The sequence below is a fragment of the Salmo trutta genome, chromosome 28 (genome assembly GCF_901001165.1).
Source record: "Salmo trutta chromosome 28, fSalTru1.1, whole genome shotgun sequence".
Taxonomy (NCBI): Eukaryota; Metazoa; Chordata; class Actinopteri; order Salmoniformes; family Salmonidae; genus Salmo; species Salmo trutta.
The window spans coordinates 22,578,068-22,600,454 of NC_042984.1; the positions used below are offsets into that span (position 1 = coordinate 22,578,068).

The following is a 22,387-nucleotide window of genomic DNA, read 5'->3' on the forward strand; positions in this document are numbered from 1 at the left end:
ACCTACAGTATATGAGACCCCTGTCCCCTAATACCGCAGACTCATCCATCAATAGCGGGTGGGGCTAGGGCCAAAACCTGGCCCTGCTCTCTCTCTGAGGACCTAGAAAAGCCTAAGTGTTGACACAATAGCCCTTTTCTCCCTGGCCAAGCTATGGAACAACACTTTGTGGTTCCGTTCAACTGGCTGCCAAATACAGACATTTTTTATTATTATTACTACAGCTATTATAATTTATGCGAGGTCTCTTGTTGAGAAATGAAATATAAATAAATAATAGGGACGTAGAAAGAAAAAAACGGCCCGTGGAGAAGTGAGCTGGGGAAAGTTGTGAAGCAAAGAATAGGACTGCGGATTGCAAACACCGCCAGTCCACTAAAACAAGCCTTTGACCCATGAAACATAACTTTATATGTAGAAGCCAATAAAAAATATCACAGGGCACTTTATAGACGGATCGCTGGATAAGCAATATCTGTTAAAATCATGGAGCCAGAGGGGAACCTTCCAAATGGTTACCAGGGGACAGACTGGACATTTGTTCTCACACAATTGAACAAGGACAGCGATCATCGAAAACTACTGACTAAATAAATTCACGGTGGAAAAAATAACACCCGGCAATTAGATGCAAAGAACAGCAGGAAAGAGAAAGCTTTTCCCCAGAAGCGACATAGCTACAGCAGCAGTATCCAACCAAGACAGGTCATGACCTGCCCACCAGACACTCAGGAGAGGCTTGTAACTCAAGGACTACTGTCCTGCAGTGCCACCTCAGCAGCCCAAAGCTAAAATACTGCCATCTATAATCCCCATCTCCCTCCCAGCTCCAGACACAATACTGTTCAGGCTCAAGGCTAAGGCCTTTAAAGTGCACCGGAACACAGTAAAAGAAACAAAAACAAGGCCATTTGGAGACTTCTCAAGAGCTTCCAATAATACAATAATTTTATGTGCATCTCTGACAATTACAGTACAGGGACACTTCCCTCCAAAAAAAAGAGAAATAGAAGAGGACAGGATATAATGAGTGGAGAAATAGGCCTAGACTTGTTGCCTGGAGAACGCTTCTGTTTGTCTCAATGTTCAGACCCCATCAGTAACCACAGTTACACCCCTCTAACGTAGTCCTTTAGATTCATCTGGAACTAAACACAATGTGCCTTTATGGGCCATTCTACACTAACACTCGTTCCTCTTATAGCACTTCATTAACACTGTCAACTAAATGGAGCAATTTAGGAAATTGTTATTACTACCTGCATTATACAACAGGTTGTAAAACGAATAGGGTACAATCATACCCCTGGACTGTTATAGTAGGATTAAGACAGTCTTTAGTTTATGTAAATTATTTATTTGCAAATGTTTTGCAGGATGAAACTTTCCACCTTTGGCTACAATATTGGCTACGATCCCATGTGGAAAGTGACCCTCAGCTAATGAAGAAACATGTTATATACTGTAGTCCCCAATTCTCACTGAGGTGGAGACAGTTGGGCGCCTGGAACAAAGCTTCCACGCCAGCGCTTCCCAACTACATGAGGGCCTGGTCAGTAAACTTTAGGGCCATGTATTGGAAAGCTCTCCCTCGCCCTCCTTTTGGCAAATCTGACCATAATTCTATCCTCCTGATTCCTGCTTTACAAGCTAAAATTAAAGCAGGAAGCACCAGTGACTCGGTCAATAAAAAAGTGGTCAGATGAAGCAGATGCTAAGCTACAGGACTGTTTTCGACAGAATGGAATATGTTCCGGGATTCTTCCAATGGCATTGAGGAGTAGACCACATCAGTCACTGGCTTCATCAATAAGTACATTGATCACGTCGTCCCCACAGTGACTGTACGTACATACCCCAAACAGAAGCCATGGATTACAGGCAACATCCGAACTGAGCTAAAGGGCAAAGTTGCCGCGTTCAAGGAGCGGGACCCTAACCTGGAAGCTGATAAGAAATCCCGCCTTGTCCTCCAACGAACCATCAAACAGGCAAAGCGTCAACACAGGACTAAGATCGAATTGTACTACACCAGCTCCGACGCTCGTCGGATGTGGCAGGGCTTGCAAACTATTACAGACTACAAAGGGAAGCATATCCGTGACACGGGCCTACCAGATGAGCTAAATTACTTCTATGTTCGCTTCGAGGCAAGTAACACTGAAACATGCATGAGAGCATCAGCTGTTCCAGACAACTGTGTGATCACGCTCTCCACAGCCGATGTGAGTAAGACCTTTAAACAGGTCAACATTCACAAGGCCGCAGGGCCAGATGGATTACCAGGACGTGTACTACGAGCATGCGCTGACCAACTGGCAAGGGTGTTCACTGACATTTTCAACCTCTCCCTGTCTGAATCTGTAATACCAACATGTTTCAAGCAGCCCACCATAGTCCCTGTGCCCAAGAACACTAAGGTAACTGGCCTAAATGACTACCGACCCGTAGCACTCACGTCTGTAGCCATGAAGTGCTTTGAAAAGCTGGTCATGGCTTACATCAACACCATTATTCCAGAAACCCTAGACCCACTCCAATTTGCATACTGCCCCAAAAGATCCACAGATGATGCAATCTCTACTGCACTCCACACTGCCCTTTCCCACCTGGACGAAAGGAACACCTATGTGAGAATGCACCATAGTGTCCTCAAAGCTCATCACTAAGCTAAGGACCCTGGAACGAAACACCTCCCTCTGCAACTGAATCCTGGACTTCCTGACGGGCCGCCCCCAGGTGCTAAGGGTAGGTAACAACACATCCACCACGCTGATCCTCAAACAGGGGAAAAAGGTTGCATGCTCAGTCCCCTCCTGTACTCCCTGTTAACTCATGACTTTACGGCCAGGCACGACTCCAACACCATCATTAAGTTTGCTGATGACACAACAGTGGTAGGCCTGATCACGGACAATGACGAGACAGCCTATAGGGAGGAGGTCAGAGACCTGGCAGTGTGGTGCCAGGACAACAACCTCTCCCTCAACGTGATCAAGACAAAGGATTGTGGACTACAGGAAAAGGAGGACCGAGCATGCCCCTATTCTCATCGATGGGGCTGTAGTGGAGCAGGTTGAGAGCTTCAAGTTCCTTGGTGTCCACATCACCAACAAACTAACATGGTCCAAGCACAGTCGTGAAGAGGGTACGGCAAAACCTATTCCCCCTCAGGAGACTGAAAAGATTTGGCATGGGTCCTCAGGTCCTCAAAAGGTTTTACAGCTGCACCATCGAGAGCATCTTGACGGGTTGCATCACTGCCTGGTATGGCAACTGCTTGGCCTCCGACTGCAAGGCACTACAGAGGGTAGTGCTTGCAGCCCAGTACATCACTGGGGCCAAGCTTCCTGCCATCCAGGACCTCTATACCACGCGGTGTCAGAGGAAGGCCCTAAAAATTGTCAAAGACTCCAGCTACCGCATGGCAAGCGGTACCGGAGTGCCAAGTCTAGGTCCAAGAGGCTTCTTAACAGCTTCTACCCACAAGCCATAAGACTCCTTAAACATCTAATCAAATGGCTACCCACCCCCCTCTTTACGCTGCTGCTACTCTCTGTTATTATCTATGCATAGTCACTTTAATAACTCTACCTACCTGTACATACTACCTCAATTACCTTGACTAACCGGTGCCCCCACACATTGACTCTGTACCGGTACCCCCTGTATATAGCCTCGCTATTGTTATTTTACTGCTGCTCTTGTTAGTTTTATTTCTTATTTTTTTAGGTATTTTCCTTAAACTGCATTGTTGGTTAAGGGCTTGTAAGTAAGCATTTCACTTTAAGGTCTACACCCGTTGTATTCGGCACATGTGACAAATATAATGTATTTGATTTGATTTGGAGAGTCCCACACAATAGATTGTAAAGTGATAGGACATGCTGGGGTTTTATAGGCGTAGTCAGTCTAAGTGTTTGGGCTGGTGACAGGAAGGCTTGTTGTATGACCCCAGACTCCGTCATACAGGACAGAAGCCCCTGGAAGGGAGAGGGAAGGCCCATGGTCTTGACACGGCGCCACTGGGAGCAGGGCCTAAACATGGAGCCATCAGGCAATTAAAGCAGCATTCCTTCATCATAGATAATAGGCCATTAAAACTTTTCACAGGAGGATAAAGATGTCAGAATTGGAAAAGGCGGAGAGGGAGTCTGGACCGGGCCGAGGTGCCATGGGCCGGGAAGTGACAGGGCGTCCAGTGGGTCCACGTCACGGCACAGCGCTGTCCCGATGGCAAGCAGATGCCCCCAAAGAGAGACAGCAGAGCCAGCCCACTGAGCCAAGCGTTACTGTTTGGGCCCTTCTGCCAACCGTTGGTTCCCTTCAACTCCCGAAGGCCTAATAGTAGAAGCAGCAACATTCCCTCACTGGGAAGAGAGACAGGGCATAAATGGTCTCAGCCAGGGAAGGTGGCAGTTGATCGTGGAATGATATTTTCCTACAGGATACATTTGCATGTCTGTGGTTAGGATGACAGACACCTGAGCTACCAACAAACCTAATGACATGTTAATTTACATTCTATAGCTGTGTTTCCAAAACAATCCTTGCATAGTTTCCTAATGATCCTAACTATAGTATAGCCAAGTGGTTTAAATACTTTTGGTGTAACAGACTAGATTAGACCTGACTTATTCTGTGACTCTGCTTTTCTACCTGTGGGTGCATACATTCTTTATTGTTGCTGTTGATGTTGTTGTTATTGGGGTTGCTCTTATCATTGTTTCTGTTGATGGTGTGTATGTCTTTGTGTTATTTATTGTATACAGTATGTGCATTTCTGTGTGCATACTGTGTGTGTGTGTGTGTGTGTGTGTGTGTGTGTGTGTGTGTGTGTGTGTGTGTGTGTGTGTGTGTGTGTGTGTGTGTGTGTGTGTGTGTGACTGCATCCATCTACAGTATATATGAGTATATTCTGCAGCACCTGCTGTGGGACATGCCCCTCTCCCCCTCACTCCTCCTCTCATCACTTCAAGGTCACCTCTCCTCTCCCAGCAGACCAAGCTTATCCATTATCCCCCTCCACCGACAGAGAAGAACACAGAACAACATAAAGCTACACAACACACCAGAAGGATAGCATGCCTGCACAAATAAAGGAAACTATCCTCTCTCTGTAATAAAAAGAGATATGTTATTTCAAAGCCACATTCTTCTTGAAATCAAAGGTAGACCAGAGAGGAGAGGGAGACATGATTCATGCTGGCCCTCTGGGTAAAGCAATGACAGAAAAGCGTTAGTGGAAAAATCCCACTGGCACTAAGGCAGTCCACTGCGGCATGCTGGCCCGGTTAGCTTAGAGATGGCCTTCAACAAAACCGCAATATGAAAAGGGATGTCTGCCACAAAAGAAGTATGGAGGATTCAGCAGTAGGGCAGCCAGAATTTGCTAGAGCCCAAGCCACTGATGTACAGCAGGTATATATTTCTTCAAGCGTGGGGAGCCATGGGGCCTATGAAAGCCCAGTCTAGACAAAGAGGGGGTAGCAACTGAAGGTAATTTAGAGACAGAGAGAAGGAGAGCGAGAGGAAGAGAGAGAGAGGGGGAGAAGGAGAGAGGGAAAGAGTGAGGGGGAGGAGGAGAGAGCATGAGGGGGAGAAAGAGGGAGAGAGAGCGAGAGAGAGAGAGAGAGAGAGAGAGGGAGGGGGAGAGAGAGAAAGGGAGAGAGAGAGAGAGAGAGAGAGAGAGTGAGTGAGTGAGCGAGTGAGTGAGTGAGTGAGTGAGTGAGGGAGGGAGGGAGAGTAAGGAGAGAGAAGGCAGAGAGTGAGAGGATGAGAGTGAGAGAATTTATAAAGAAAGAGCAAGAGAGAAAACATATGAAAGCGGGAGGGAGAGAAAAAGACAGAGAATGGAGAAGAGGTGGAGCGTCCTGAACTGTAGGTGTCCTGAAGAAACAGTCTTTGATGCTGGACTAATGGTGAGACTTAATAGGTAGCCATGGGAGTGCGGGACGTTCCCCAGAATAGGAAAATAGACTAGTTATACGGTCGGGCTGCAGAGCAATGGAGCAGCCACTCCTGCACTTGTAAAAACAGCTCCGCGGCTAGCATACAGCCAGACAGGCAAGCAGACATGCTGAGACACAGCTCCAAGAACGACAATACAAGCCCTTCAAAGTAGGGACACCAGACAGGAGAAATATAGGCTTCTCTTTTCCCACGACTGCCATAGCCAGCCATGGCATGCCCTATTATATATTAAGAATAAATATAATGTGTCAATGCTTCAGAAAAGAAGCAGAAATAGAAAATAAGACTGTCCCAATAACAGTAACAGAAAGTCCTGTGTGCAATGTATAAAACAAGCACCTGACACTCTCCACGGTAATGCAGATAAATTAGTGATAGAAATTAGGGAACATTAGCTGCTACTTTGTTAAGGAAGTGTTTTACATGTCCCCTAGTGATAAAGAATTTTCAAAGTCAGGGATCACTGCCACCAATCTCAGCTTTTATCATACTAAACGAATGTAGCCGGCTAGCTGCAGTGAAGCAGCAAAACTAACTGCGTATATGATGCCACCATGTGTAATGGATTCATCACATTGACTGCAAAATTCTATGAACCGCTGCAGTTATGGCTGGACATGATGTCCTGAAGTACACATGGCGTGTTCTGCATCCAAATGCTATAATAGAACCGGGCCTAAAGCTAAAGTCAATTAAAAACTTGTGTGTGTTCGTGTGTGTTCAGATCCGTCTGTATGTGTGTGTACGCATGCGTCTGTTTGTGTATGCGTGTGTGTGCGCACGCGCGTGTGTATGATAGACAAGACGAGAGACACTGCCAGCAAGTCTCATTGCAAAAGGGGCAACAACCCCCCTGGGAAGCTAATGAAAGCTCCAACCACAGGAAGAGGTTTTCAATGGCAAAATAAACATTTCCAGGAACGGCAAGGACACTCATGTTCTACAGTTAAGGAAAGAGATTATTAGAAATTCATTGGTTGTACCCATGGTCTGGTAGTTGACTAGAAATGGCTGGATGTGAATTTAGTGGTAAACGTCTGACACACTTCAAAAATATAGCAAATAGAGTGGTATTATTAGTGGATATCAAACTGCTCTCAAGGCCCTCTCTCTAAACCTGATATACTGAGACTACATTGAGTTCAGTGAACAAGTATGTGTGGGTGTCATTTCCTATTTCTATATTTAAACCAAACCATCAGGCACTGTATCGCGCTTTGCCTCGGCCTGGTGCCATGAAGCACCTGTTATCAGTTTGATTGTGTGATTGGGAGTGTGAGGTATTATTCTAACACTCATTAAAAGTTCTATCACTGTTCTCGTCTGTAATGAGTTCCCACAGAACACCTGCTCTAGGAGATTATAATTATCAGTGTAGGTATAGAATAATAATTAGGTGGGTGTGTATTATACACATGTCTGAATTGGAAATGTGTTGTTGCATATCCCAACTCACCCCACTGAAGGTGTCCCTTTCAGTTACTGGCCCAAAGCTCTAAGCGCTAGGTTACCTGCTGCCCACAACAACCACTGCTTAAGGCATATACAGTGGCTTGCGAAAGTATTCACACCCCTTGGCATTTTTTCCTATTTTGTTGCCTTACAACATGGAATTAAAATGGATTTTTGGGGGGTTTGTTTCATTTGATTTACACAACATGCCTACCACTTTGAAGATGCAAAATATTTTTTATTGTGAAACAAACAAGAAATAAGACAAAAAAACTGAAAACTTGAGCGTGCAAAACTATTCACCCCTCCAAAGTCAATACATTGTAGAGCCACCTTTTGCAGCAATTACAGCTGCAAGTTTCTTGGGGTATGTCTCTATAAGCTTGGCACATCTAGCCACTGGGATTTTCGCCATTCTTCAAGGCAAAACTGCTCCAGCTCCTTTCAAGTTGGATGGGTTCCGCTGGTGTAGAGCAATCTTTAAGTCATACCACAGATTCTCAATTGGACTGAGGTCTGGGCTTTGACTAAGCCATTCCAAGACATTTAAATGTTTCCCCTTAAACCCCTCGAGTGTTGCTTTAGCAGTATGCTTAGGGTCATTGTCCTGCTGGAAGGTGAACATCTGTCCCAGTCTCAAATATCTGGAAGACTGAAACAAGTTTCCCTCAAGAATTTCCCTGTATTTAGCGCCATCCATCATTCCTTCAATTCTGACCAGTTTCCCAGTCCCTGCCGATGAAAAACATCCCCACAGCATGAGGTTGCCACCACCATGCTTCACTGTGGGGATGTTGCTCTCGGGGTGATGAGAGGTGTTGGGTTTGTGCCGGACATAGCGGTTTCCTTGAAAGACCAAAAAGCTCAATTTTTGTCTCATCTGACCAGAGTACCTTCTTCCATATGTTTGGGGAGTCTCCCACATGCCTTTTGGTGAACACCAAACGTGTTTGCTTATATTTTTCTTTAAGCAATGGCTTTTTTCTGGCCACTTTTCCGTAAAGCCCAGCTCTGTGGAGTGTACGGCTTAAAGTGGTCCTATGGACAGATACACCAATCTCCGCTGTGGAGTTTTGCAGCTTTTTGGTTTCTTTGCTGCCTCTCTGATTAATGCCCTCCTTGCCTGGTCCATGAGTTTTGGTCGGCGGCCCTCTCTTGGCAGGTTTGTTGTGGTGCCATATTCTTTCCATTTTTTAATAATGGATTTAATGGTGCTCCGTGGGATGTTCAAAGTTTCTGATATTTTTATAACCCAATCCTGATCTTTACTTCTCCACAACTTTGTCCCTGACCTGTTTGTCTTCATGGTGCTGCTTGCTTGTTGGTGCCCCTTGCTTAGTGGTGTTGCAGACTCTGGGGCCTTTTAGAACAGATGTATATATACTGAGATCATGTGACACTTAGATTGCACACAGGTGGACTTTATTTAACTAATTATGTGACTTCTGAAGGTAATTGGTTGCACCAGATCTTATTTAGGGTCTTCATAGCAAAGGCGGTGAATGCATATGCACGCACCACTTTTCCATTTTGTTTGGTTTTTTGAAACAAGTAATATTTTCATTTCACTTCACCAATTTTGACTATTTTGTGTATGTCCATTACATGAAATCCAAATAAAAATCTATTTAAATTACAGGTTGTAATGCAACAAAATAGGAAAAATGCCAAGGGGGGTGATTACTTTCGCAAGCCACTGTACATGTGTATATGTAAATATGTATTTTCTCTACAATGTCAGGTTATGTCACGACTTCCGCCGAAGTCGGTCCCTCTCCTTGTTCAGGCGGCGTTCGGCGGGTGGCGTTCGGCGGTCGACGTCACCGGCCTTCTAGCCATCGCTGATCCACTTTTCATTTTCCATTTGTTTTGTCTTTGTTTTACACACCTGATTTCAATTCCCCAATTACATGTACATTATTTAATCCTCTGCTTTCCCTATGGTTTTTGTGCGTGTTTGTTTTATGTATTTCGGTCCTTTTGCGTGGGCTTGGTATTTACTACATGGAATGTATATTATTGAGTAAAGTTACTTTTATTACTCATCTCTACTGTCCTGCGCCTGACTCCTCTGCACCAGCTACACCCAGACCGTTACAGGTTACTTTTCTGTGTAATGAATGTTGAAAAATCTGCAGTTTGCCAGTTAAAAAGTAGACTGAAACTGGATATGTGAACTTATATAATAGCTCATCAGTACACACCATAGGTACTGCCATACAAGATATTTAAAAATGTACTGAAACTGAAATTACAGATGTCTGAATTGACTGAGCAGCAAGGAATTCCTAAGGGAGGCACTCAAATCTGCCGGACTCAATCTCACGCACATATGTGGGTAGCAAGGACCCTGTTATCTCCCCAACACATGAAAAAAGGAAACAAGAAATAAAATGCAAAGAAGTGGAACCCTCGCTGACCTGAATGGCATCCCTATCAACCTGTAAGCACCTTGGCTGTTCTCTCAAAGATTTTATGTCTTGACTGGGAAGACATTTTGGGCAAGAATAAATTAACTGTTACATTCTGCCCAGTGAAACGATGGGAGCCTTCCTTTGGAGGGAGAGTTTTTCATTCCTTTTTTGAAGGGGGCAGCAGGCTAGTAGCTGTGAAGGCTGGCAGCCCCCTGTTGCCTAATTGACCAAGCTCTCTAATTGACCCAGCAGGGGAATAGCCTGGCAGCACCCAGCCCTAGCCCAGCCCCACACCAAGCCCCAGCCCTAGCCCAGCCCCAGACCAAGCCCCAGCCCAGCCCCAGACCAAGCCCCAGCCCTAGCCCAGCCCCAGCCCCAGACCAAGCCCCAGCCCAGCCCCAGACCAAGCCCCAGCCCTAACCCAGCTCCAGACCAAGCCCCAGCCCTAGCCCAGCCCCAGACCAAGCCCCAGCCCTAGCCCAGCCCCAGACCAAGCCCCAGCCCTAGCCCAGCCCCAGACCAAGCCCCAGCCCTAACCCAGCTCCAGACAAAGCCCCAGCCCTAGCCCAGCCCCAGACCAAGCCCCAGCCCTAACCCAGCTCCAGACCAAGCCCCAGCCCTAACCCAGCTCCAGACCAAGCCCCAGCCCTAGCCCAGCCCCAAACCAAGCCCCAGCCCTAGCCCAGCCCCAGACCAAGCCCCAGCCCTAGCCCAGCCCCAGACCAAGCCCCAGCCCTAACCCAGCTCCAGACAAAGCCCCAGCCCTAGCCCAGCCCCAGACCAAGCCCCAGCCCTAACCCAGCTCCAGACCAAGCCCCAGCCCTAACCCAGCTCCAGACCAAGCCCCAGCCCTAGCCCAGCCCCAGAATAAGCCCCAGCCCAGCCCCAGACCAAGCCCCAGCCCTAACCCAGCTCCAGACCAAGCCCCAGCCCTAGCCCAGCCCCAGACCAAGCCCCAGCCCTAGCCCAGCCCCAGACCAAGCCCCAGCCCTAGCCCAGCCCCAGACCAAGCCCCAGACCAGCCCCAGACCAAGCCCCAGCCCTAACCCAGCTCCAGACCAAGCCCAGCCCCAGACCAAGCCCCAGCCCTAGCCCAGCCCCAGAATAAGTCCCAGCCCCAGATCTAACCCCAGCCCAGCTCTAGCCCAGTCCCAGACCAGCCAAGCCATAGCCCAGCCCCAGACCAGCCCCAGACCAGCCCTAGCACCACAGCCAGACCACCCTATCAGCCTCCCCCTCCCCTAACTCACCCGGGTAACACCTGATCCATTGATGAAAGGAATGGGAAGCTGATGTCTTTCTAATGAGGGTGATAAAGCTAACTGCACCCCAGGCCTAACACGTTTAAGGAGTTGGCTGGCCAGGGCTGTATTTATGAAAGCACTGAGGGTCTCCTGTAAGCAAACTTGGCAAATACACTCGAGAATGTATGTTTAATTCCATATTTTCTCTTTGTGACTTTTAGTGTAATCAAAGAGAACCATTGCGCTCTCCCAGAAGTTCGGCTGGTGCGTAAAACCCGCAAATGACTATTAGTGTAGCCTTTGCCACTTAAACATAATATTTCAATACGCTGAGAATGGTAATGCTGAGGATGAGTTAGGATTATTGTCCAATAACTCGGTCGACTGGCTTCTTCCTTTTCCCTATTAGCACACACTGTTGTAATAATAGCAATAATAATACGACCTGCTGTTGTTCCCAATGTCTTTTCTAGAATAATGGAAAAATGACAGGCAGTGAGTGATCTGTTGAGTGAAGTGAGTTTGTAGATGTATGGCAGCTTTAATCTCTCTGTCCATATGGAGCTCATCTGGAAGCAATAAAACCAATATTATTCACATGAAAATTTAACATTAATGGGGTACTTTATCGAGACGGAGAGAGAGAGAGGGAGAGGGAGAGAGAGAGAGGGAGGGAGAGAGGGGGAGGGAGAGCAAGAGAAAACGAGAGAGAGAGAGAGAGAGAGAGAGAGAGAGAGAGAGGGAGGGAGAGCAAGAGAAAAAGAGAGAGAGAAAGCGAGAGAGAGAGAGAGAGACGAGAGAGAGAGAGAGAGAGAGAGAGAGAGAGCAAGAGAGAGAGGGAGAGAGACAGAGAGAGAGAGAGAGAGAGAGAGAGAGAGAGAGTAAAATGAGCCTGGTTAGGCAGTGCTATCTGCCTGGTCCTGAGGATGTGTCTCTGACAGACAGCGAGGCAGACAGACCCTTTCCTTTGAAGCACACGATCCAGCCATTTGCCACACTCAAATAACACTGCGTATGAAACATAAACATTGACAGTGCACTAGGCCATATTGATCTCATAAACCAGGCTTCCAAGATCCCTGGCTTTCTATGCTGAGACTACATGAGACTGAAACGAGATCCTGTAGTGACATCACTGTCCCAGACCCCAAGACAATAGAGCTCACTAGCTTGTAGTCCTAAAACCCGGAAATAAGTTACCTCTGGTTTGTTTAGCCATCCCTATGGAAAACAATTATGGTGAATGAATAGGGTTTTGGAAAATCAGTTCTGAGGTTAACACAGGCTTATACGTTTTTTTCTATGACATAACATCAGTCAGTTAACATGACCTTTATGAATTATGAAGCCTTTATGTGCTTTTTATCATTACATAAATTCTTCAAAATTCACAAAAGTTGACGTCAGCTGATGAAGATTATCTCCTAGAACAAAATGTATAAGATCTCCTGAGCCTGGGTTCACCACACAACTTATTTTCGGTGTTTATCCAAAAACCCTCCAAAAACGCCATTCATTTAATCTTAGAAAACCTTTTAAAATGGAAGGTCTTGCACCGAGTCATTCAAAACGGCATTCATTTTCCTCATAGGCTTTGTCCAACGAACCATGGCGGAGTAAGTGCCTACAAAAAGACGTCATTACTATTTATCTCTATACAAAAGACTACACGATGTGGACACGAGCGAAAGATTAGAGAGAGAGCAGAGAAGAAAAGAGAAAACACTTGGGTAGCGGCTCACACACCCACACTGCAGCCAGCAGAGCAGACAGAGAGCAGACAGAGAGCAGACAGAGAGCAGACAGAGTCCAGACAGAGTCCAGAGAGAGAGCAGACTGAGAGCAGACAGAGAGCAGTCAGAGAACAGAGAGAGAGCAGACTGAGAGCAGTCAGAGAGCAGACAGAGAGCAGTCAGAGAACAGAGAGAGAGCAGACAGAGAGCAGACAGAGAGCAGACAGAGAGCAGACAGAGAGCAGTCAGAGAGCAGTCAGAGAACAGAGAGAGAACAGACAGAGAGCAGACAGAGAGCAGACAGAGAGCAGTCAGAGAACAGAGAGAGAGCAGACAGAGAGCAGACAGAGTCCAGACAGAGTCCAGAGAGAGAGCAGACTGAGAGCAGACAGAGAGCAGTCTGAGAACAGAGAGAGAGCAGACTGAGAGCAGTCAGAGAACAGAGAGAGAGCAGACAGAGAGCAGACAGAGAGCAGACAAAGAGCAGTCAGAGAACAGAGAGAGAGCAGACAGAGAGCAGACAGAGAGCAGACAGAGACCAGACAGAGACCAGAGAGAGAGCAGACTGAGTGCAGACAGAGAGCAGTCAGAGAACAGAGAGAGAGCAGACTGAGAGCAGTCAGAGAACAGAGAGAGAGCAGACAGAGAGCAGACAGAGAGCAGACAGAGTGCAGTCAGAGAACAGAGAGAGAGCAGAGAGAGAGCAGACAGAGAGCAGACAGAGAGCAGACAGAGAGCAGACAGAGCCCAGACAGAGAGCAGACAGAGAGCAGACAGAGAGCAGTCAGAGAGCAGTCAGAGAACAGAGAGAGAGCAGACTGAGAGCAGACTGAGAGCAGACTGAGAGCAGACTGAGAGCAGACTGAGTATAGACAGAGAGCAGACTGAGAGCAGACTGAGAGCAGACAGAGAGCAGACAGAGAGCAGACAGAGAGCAGTCAGAGAACAGAGAGAGAGCAGACAGAGAGCAGACAGAGTCCAGACAGAGTCCAGAGAGAGAGCAGACTGAGAGCAGACAGAGTCCAGACAGAGTCCAGAGAGAGAGCAGACTGAGAGCAGACAGAGAGCAGTCTGAGAACAGAGAGAGAGCAGACTGAGAGCAGTCAGAGAACAGAGAGAGAGCAGACAGAGAGCAGACAGAGAGCAGACAGAGAGCAGTCAGAGAACAGAGAGAGAGCAGACAGAGAGCAGACAGAGAGCAGACAGAGACCAGACAGAGACCAGAGAGAGAGCAGACTGAGTGCAGACAGAGAGCAGTCAGAGAACAGAGAGAGAGCAGACTGAGAGCAGTCAGAGAACAGAGAGAGAGCAGACAGAGAGCAGACAGAGTGCAGTCAGAGAACAGAGAGAGAGCAGAGAGAGAGCAGACAGAGAGCAGACAGAGAGCAGACAGAGAGCAGACAGAGCCCAGACAGAGAGCAGACAGAGAGCAGACAGAGAGCAGTCAGAGAGCAGTCAGAGAACAGAGAGAGAGCAGACTGAGAGCAGACTGAGAGCAGACTGAGAGCAGACTGAGAGCAGACTGAGTATAGACAGAGAGCAGACTGAGAGCAGACTGAGAGCAGACAGAGAGCAGACAGAGAGCAGACAGAGAGCAGTCAGAGAACAGAGAGAGAGCAGACAGAGAGCAGACAGAGTCCAGACAGAGTCCAGAGAGAGAGCAGACTGAGAGCAGACAGAGAGCAGTCAGAGAACAGAGAGAGAGCAGACTGAGAGCAGTCAGAGAGCAGACAGAGAGCAGTCAGAGAACAGAGAGAGAACAGACAGAGAGCAGACAGAGAGCAGACAGAGAGCAGTCAGAGAACAGAGAGAGAGCAGACAGAGAGCAGACAGAGTCCAGACAGAGTCCAGAGAGAGAGCAGACTGAGAGCAGACAGAGAGCAGTCAGAGAACAGAGAGAGAGCAGACTGAGAGCAGTCAGAGAACAGAGAGAGAGCAGACAGAGAGCAGACAGAGAGCAGTCAGAGAACAGAGAGAGAGCAGACAGAGAGCAAACAGAGAGCAGACAGAGACCAGACAGAGACCAGAGAGAGAGCAGACTGAGAGCAGACAGAGAGCAGTCTGAGAACAGAGAGAGAGCAGACTGAGTGCAGACAGAGAGCAGTCAGAGAACAGAGAGAGAGCAGACTGAGAGCAGTCAGAGAACAGAGAGAGAGCAGACAGAGAGCAGACAGAGAGCAGACAGAGAGCAGTCAGAGAACAGAGAGAGAGCAGAGAGAGCAGACAGAGAGCAGACAGAGAGCAGTCAGAGAACAGAGAGAGAGCAGACAGAGAGCAGACAGAGACCAGACAGAGACCAGAGAGAGAGCAGACTGAGTGCAGACAGAGAGCAGTCAGAGAACAGAGAGAGAGCAGACTGAGAGCAGTCAGAGAACAGAGAGAGAGCAGACAGAGAGCAGACAGAGTGCAGTCAGAGAACAGAGAGAGAGCAGAGAGAGAGCAGACAGAGAGCAGACAGAGAGCAGACAGAGAGCAGACAGAGCCCAGACAGAGAGCAGACAGAGAGCAGACAGAGAGCAGTCAGAGAGCAGTCAGAGAACAGAGAGAGAGCAGACTGAGAGCAGACTGAGAGCAGACTGAGAGCAGACTGAGAGCAGACTGAGTATAGACAGAGAGCAGACTGAGAGCAGACTGAGAGCAGACAGAGAGCAGACAGAGAGCAGACAGAGAGCAGTCAGAGAACAGAGAGAGAGCAGACAGAGAGCAGACAGAGTCCAGACAGAGTCCAGAGAGAGAGCAGACTGAGAGCAGACAGAGAGCAGTCAGAGAACAGAGAGAGAGCAGACTGAGAGCAGTCAGAGAGCAGACAGAGAGCAGTCAGAGAACAGAGAGAGAACAGACAGAGAGCAGACAGAGAGCAGACAGAGAGCAGTCAGAGAACAGAGAGAGAGCAGACAGAGAGCAGACAGAGTCCAGACAGAGTCCAGAGAGAGAGCAGACTGAGAGCAGACAGAGAGCAGTCAGAGAACAGAGAGAGAGCAGACTGAGAGCAGTCAGAGAACAGAGAGAGAGCAGACAGAGAGCAGACAGAGAGCAGTCAGAGAACAGAGAGAGAGCAGACAGAGAGCAAACAGAGAGCAGACAGAGACCAGACAGAGACCAGAGAGAGAGCAGACTGAGAGCAGACAGAGAGCAGTCAGAGAACAGAGAGAGAGCAGACTGAGTGCAGACAGAGAGCAGTCAGAGAACAGAGAGAGAGCAGACTGAGAGCAGTCAGAGAACAGAGAGAGAGCAGACAGAGAGCAGACAGAGAGCAGACAGAGAGCAGTCAGAGAACAGAGAGAGAGCAGAGAGAGCAGACAGAGAGCAGACAGAGAGCAGTCAGAGAACAGAGAGAGAGCAGACAGAGAGCAGACAGAGAGCAGACAGAGACCAGACAGAGACCAGAGAGAGAGCAGACTGAGTGCAGACAGAGAGCAGTCAGAGAACAGAGAGAGAGCAGACTGAGAGCAGTCAGAGAACAGAGAGAGAGCAGACAGAGAGCAGACAGAGTGCAGTCAGAGAACAGAGAGAGAGCAGAGAGAGAGCAGACAGAGAGCAGACAGAGAGCAGACAGAGAGCAGACAGAGCCCAGACAGAGAGCAGACAGAGAGCAGACAGAGAGCAGTCAGAGAGCAGTCAGAGAACAGAGAGAGAGCAGACTGAGAGCAGACTGAGAGCAGACTGAGAGCAGACTGAGTATAGACAGAGAGCAGACTGAGAGCAGACTGAGAGCAGACAGAGAGCAGACAGAGAGCAGACAGAGAGCAGTCAGAGAACAGAGAGAGAGCAGACAGAGAGCAGACAGAGTCCAGACAGAGTCCAGAGAGAGAGCAGACTGAGAGCAGACAGAGAGCAGTCAGAGAACAGAGAGAGAGCAGACTGAGAGCAGTCAGAGAGCAGACAGAGAGCAGTCAGAGAACAGAGAGAGAACAGACAGAGAGCAGACAGAGAGCAGACAGAGAGCAGTCAGAGAACAGAGAGAGAGCAGACAGAGAGCAGACAGAGTCCAGACAGAGTCCAGAGAGAGAGCAGACTGAGAGCAGACAGAGAGCAGTCAGAGAACAGAGAGACAGCAGACTGAGAGCAGTCAGAGAACAGAGAGAGAGCAGACAGAGAGCAGACAGAGAGCAGTCAGAGAACAGAGAGAGAGCAGACAGAGAGCAAACAGAGAGCAGACAGAGACCAGACAGAGACCAGAGAGAGAGCAGACTGAGAGCAGACAGAGAGCAGTCAGAGAACAGAGAGAGAGCAGACTGAGTGCAGACAGAGAGCAGTCAGAGAACAGAGAGAGAGCAGACTGAGAGCAGTCAGAGAACAGAGAGAGAGCAGACAGAGAGCAGACAGAGAGCAGACAGAGAGCAGTCAGAGAACAGAGAGAGAGCAGAGAGAGCAGACAGAGAGCAGACAGAGAGCAGACAGAGAGCAGACAGAGTCCAGACAGAGACCAGAGAGAGAGCAGACAGAGAGCAGACAGAGAGCAGTCAGAGAACAGAGAGAGAGCAGACTGAGAGCAGACAGAGAGCAGACAGAGAGCAGTCAGAGAACAGAGAGAGAGCAGACAGAGAGCAGACAGAGAGCAGTCAGAGAACAGAGAGAGAGCAGACAGAGAACAGACAGAGAGCAGACTGAGAGCAGTCAGAGAGCAGTCAGAGAACAGAGAGAGAGCAGACTGAGAGCAGACTGAGAGCAGACTGAGAGCAGACTGAGAGCAGACTGAGTATAGACAGAGAGCAGACTGAGAGCAGACTGAGAGCAGACTGAGAGCAGACAGAGAGCAGACAGAGAGCAGACAGAGAACAGACAGAGGGCAGACAGAAGGCAGACAGAGAGCAGACTGAGGACAGACAGAGAGCAGACAGAGAACAGACAGAGAACTGACAGAGAGCAGACAGAGAGCAGACAGAAAACAGACAGAGAGCAGACAGAGAGCAGACTGAGAACAGACAGAGAGCAGACAGAGAGCAGACTGAGAGCAGACTGAGAGCAGACAGAGAGCAGACAGAGAGCAGACAGAGAAGACAGAGAACAGACAGAGAGCAGACTGGGAGCAGACAGAGAGCAGACAGAGAGCAGACAGAGAGCAGACAGAGAGCAGACTGGGACAGACAGAGAGCAGACAGAGAGCAGACTGAGAACAGACTGAGAACAGACAGAGAGCAGACAGAGAGCAGACAGAGAGCAGACAGAGAGCAGACTGGGGCAGACAGAGAGCAGAGAGAGAGCAGACTGAGAACAGACTGAGAACAGACAGAGAGCAGACAGAGAGCAGACTGGGAGCAGACTGGGAGCAGACAGAGAGCAGACTGAGAACAGACTGAGAACAGACAGAGAGCAGACAGAGAGCAGACTGAGAACAGACAGAGAGCAGACAGAGAGCAGACTGAGAACAGACTGGGAGCAGACAGAGAGCTGACAGAGAGCAGGTGTTGATAATCTGCCTCACTGTGACTTCACCTTCCCTGAGACCTCATGAGACTGTTGTACTCAAATCATTGAGGCTAGTTTTTCTGTTTTAGTGGTACTGAACAATAGAGTAAAACAGCATTCAAGGTTTCCCTTGTGAAAGAGACCTTGGGGCTTCCTTATTCAGGTGGATGAAAATACAAAACATCTCCATCTCGAGACTTATTCAGTGGAAATAATATTGTTATTCATGAATTTACATGCTACCCAAACAAAAGGCATGATAATATACTTATCAGTCAATTTATTGGGAGCAGTCATTGTATGTCTATGTACGACTATGATAAGATTGGCTCCCCACCTTCCATTCTCTGACACATCCATCCCAATCCCACAGGAATTCTCCATAAACAAGTGGTGTTCCCGCTCCTGGCTACACATTTAATAGTTTATTTTCTCTCAGCCACCCCAAGGCCATTCATACCACTGGCAGTTATGCTTCAAAAAAGCTGTCAGACTGCCAGATAAGATCAGTCTCATTTGAAAAGGACAGAAAATAACAACACACAGCTTTCCTCACAGCTCAGGTGTTTTCTAAGCACTCATACTGTTACCTTTGTTCACCTTTGCTGCAGGGCAGGCATGTTAGGGCGGATCCTGCTGTCAACGACCCGGTTTGATTCCCTATCATATCAGATCAGTCACAGAAGACATACCTGCAGGCCAGCAGTATTGCTACAGTAGTGATGTGTCCGAAATGGCACCCTATTCCCTATATAGTGCACTACTTTTGACCAGAGCCCTATGGGCCCTGATCAAAAGAAGTACACTATATAGGGAATAGGGTGCAATTTGAGATGCAGCCTACAGCCTTTCACTTGTAGTAAAGCTTAAACAAAGCTTAATGAAAATGCACCATCTGAAGTGTAAATGATACTTCCCCTGAATGGAACCATAATGAGGTCATGACCCCAGCAGTTTAATAGGTACTTTCAGGTCAGAGAGCAGGACTAATGAGCTCATACTGGTATCCTCTCCTGCACCATAAATCTGGAGCAGTCCCTTCGCTGGAATGCTTGTGTGTGTGTGTATGCGTGTGTATGCGTGTTGAGGATGCAAGGCTAACCTTTAGGCCTTTGGATGCAGGTGTGCTGGTTGTCGCTCAGGAAGAATCCTTCTCTGCAGCGGCACTCGTAACTGCCCATCATGTTGACACAGATCTGCTGACATCCACCATTCCCCTCTGAACACTCATCCACATCTGCAATGAAACAGGAAGTGAACAATCATTACAATCATAGAAAACAAATGGGTCCAGGAATGAGGAGAAGGAGATAAACCAGTATGGTCAATTGGAGTAAGGGATCTACTCTGCAGTTACTTTTTTGCACCCAGTCAGTTAGATTTTACTGAATTCAACTAGATATGATGATATACTGTAACAGCAACATAACAAAATGAAAGATTATTGTCATGGAAGCGTTGACACAGGAGAACACAGTTGTTCATTATAATTTCTGGAAAATGACGAGCAAAATAACATGCATATTAATGCAATTGCACCAGGGGAGTGGTTTAGTGGTTTGAGCCGTGTAGACTGCAGAGGTCACAACATGAGGGGAGATATGAGACATGGTCAAGAGAAGCCAGGAGGGGGTTGTCTAAAGGCGTCGGAAGAGTTGATGTCTCAGTTCACGGTTATCTTGCGTGGCAGAAGACAGAGCGGAGGGCTCACAGTTTGAAAGCCTCCAACTGTGCAGCACTAAGCCTGAGCAGCACACTCCTCTGGAAACTGTGGTAACCTGATCCACCTGGGGCAGAATACCTGTCGATGACGAGCCTCTGTCAGCCCCTCCAAAGAAGGAATGCCACGAGAGGGGGGAGGGAGGAGGGAGAAGAGGGGCGAGGGAGAGAAAAGAGGGAGAAGAAAGGGAGGGGGAGGTGAGGGAGGGAGGGAGGGGAGAGGGAGGAGGGGGTAGAGAGGGGAGGAGAGGGAGGTGAGCCACTTGAAGCCTAGTGAAGTGCAGCACACAGCAGCAGTCTGTACAGAGGTATCTCCGGGGGCTATGCTTTGCCACAGGGCATAGCGCAGTAGACTAATGAGTAGGTTCTAACGCGGTAGGTGCTGACATAGCATTTAATCCCACTGAGACTTCATCGTGCCGCCATAAGATATTACTAAAAGTGTTCTGAGACTGACTACACCCAATCAGTGGCAACAGGACAACATCTATTCACTAACAACTTGTTAAAAACGTCAGAGCTCACAGGTAACTACATGGGGTATTGGACCAAAGTGCAACCAGGTGTAAGCTCTTTTATATTTATAGCATCAAGCCACCATTTTATGGTGCAAAAAAAATACTTAACAGTATCAAATTAGGGACCTTTGGGGACATCCACTAATCTTAGAAAACCTTATAAAAATGGAAGGTCTTGCACAGTGTCATACAATATTACATACAGTATATTTTTATTTAACCTTTATTTAACCAGGAAGTCCCATTGAGGTCAGAAGACCTCTTTCCCAAGGAAAGACCTCTCTATGTCATTAGATATTAGTAATGTTACTAGCCAGCCCAGCATCCCCTTTGCGTGACAGTGCCTTGACTCTAGGCCTCCTCCTCCCCTGGAGACCTGTGCTCTGTCCCTGGAACCCTATCCATCCCCATGCTCGACACATCAATAATCTGCTGTATACACAAGGCTTTTTTTTAAGAAACTGTCATGTGAAACTAATTTTCTGCCTATTTTTCCAGTCTGAGAAGGCCTCTGGATGAAGTTTCCTTTCTGGGGGATTCTCAGCCCAGCATAGTTAGAAACCAAACTTCACTCTGTCCTCCTCTCTTTCACACACAGACGCACACACACATGCATAGACACACACACACACAAACGCAAACACACACATACACCTCAAACTCCTGAGTGATGTCACTCAGGAGTTTGTAGCTAAGTGGGTTAGTGGCATGTGACCCTCCTGACCACAAGTCTAGTCCTCTGTTCTCACACTCCATCAGCACTGATGCTTCCCTCCTCTCAAAACAATGTCATCATGTCACTCAGGCCCACTGGGAAAACCTGAGCACAACTGCCATCCAGGTGACGTGTCTGTCCCTGCGTCCTTGAAAAGAGATGCTAAATACACTTAGTGTTATAAGGACAGACTGGAGGGTCTATGAAGGTTAAAGAAGTTGGAGTCATTTCGTAGTGGAGTAATGTGCTCCATTTAAGCAGAGCTGCAATCCACCCCAGCCTCAGTGCAGCTGCTTTGGCTTTGACTTGACAGAGTCTTTCTTCACCGTGAGAGAGAGGGAGAGTGGCAGCGGTAACACCTTTCAGCTTAGCTGCAAGGAACCTGCAGCTGCACCTTTGCAGATAAACTGTAAAGCCAAACACCAACCCCATGAAACATACGCCCAAATACACACACCAACACAAGTGGGCTCACACACAAGTATGAGTGCACACGAGCACGCACACATACACACACAGAAATACACTCATGACACATGCAGAAATGCACACCAAATACGCAGTCAGCCTCAAAAAGGAATTATCTTTCCAAACCCCCAGTGCATTAATGATGGCTTCATTTCCTGATTCCTTCATCACTCCAAATGAGGCATCGCCTGTCAGTAGATCTCTCCTGTTCAAATAGCTCCAATAATTACCTGTGTTTTGTGCTGGACAAGGCTGGCATCCAAAGCAAATATTTCCAAGTGGAAAAGGATTCTGGCATGGCCAGGAGAAGTGCTCATTTATTTGGATTTAAAACGTTAACAAAAAAATATCTGTAGAGGATGGAATAACGTCTTAATGAAGTCAAAAGGGCTGCCTCAGTTCAGCAAAATGAGACATCTCTCCATTCTATCCCTCGATTTGCTGCGAGGAGGAGAGGGGGAAAAGGGAAGATTAAGAGATTGGTTGTGTTTGCGGAGGCCATGTCCGCTGGTTTCTCAGATAGCCTTGACTGTATATATAACATTTGGCCTTGTGCTGAGCTTCAGAGCCGTGTAAACATGGCGATTGAGTTACAGAAACTCCTCAAGCCGTATTTTGGAGACGCGCTCGTCTTTTTTCTAAACGGGTTCAGTGACTCTCTGGGCGTTTATTGCTGACCCAGCACTGGAGTTTTGAGGAGAAAAATAGAAAAATATGTGTATCTCCTCCTCAGTGCTGACCA

The 22,387-nt window shown here is 47.8% G+C and overlaps 1 protein-coding gene across 5 annotated transcripts in view; it reads right to left on the bottom strand.

Annotated features, from left to right (window-relative positions):
* The window catches only part of LOC115165820 (signal peptide, CUB and EGF-like domain-containing protein 3), a 113,856-nt gene that overhangs the window by 39,912 nt on the left and 51,557 nt on the right, over positions 1-22,387 (bottom strand). For all 5 annotated transcript variants that reach the window (XM_029719225.1, XM_029719226.1, XM_029719223.1 and 2 more), the window contains exon 4: positions 19,328-19,462. In XM_029719225.1, the coding sequence (XP_029575085.1) occupies positions 19,328-19,462 (135 nt within the window). The remainder of the gene's footprint in view (positions 1-19,327; positions 19,463-22,387) is intronic.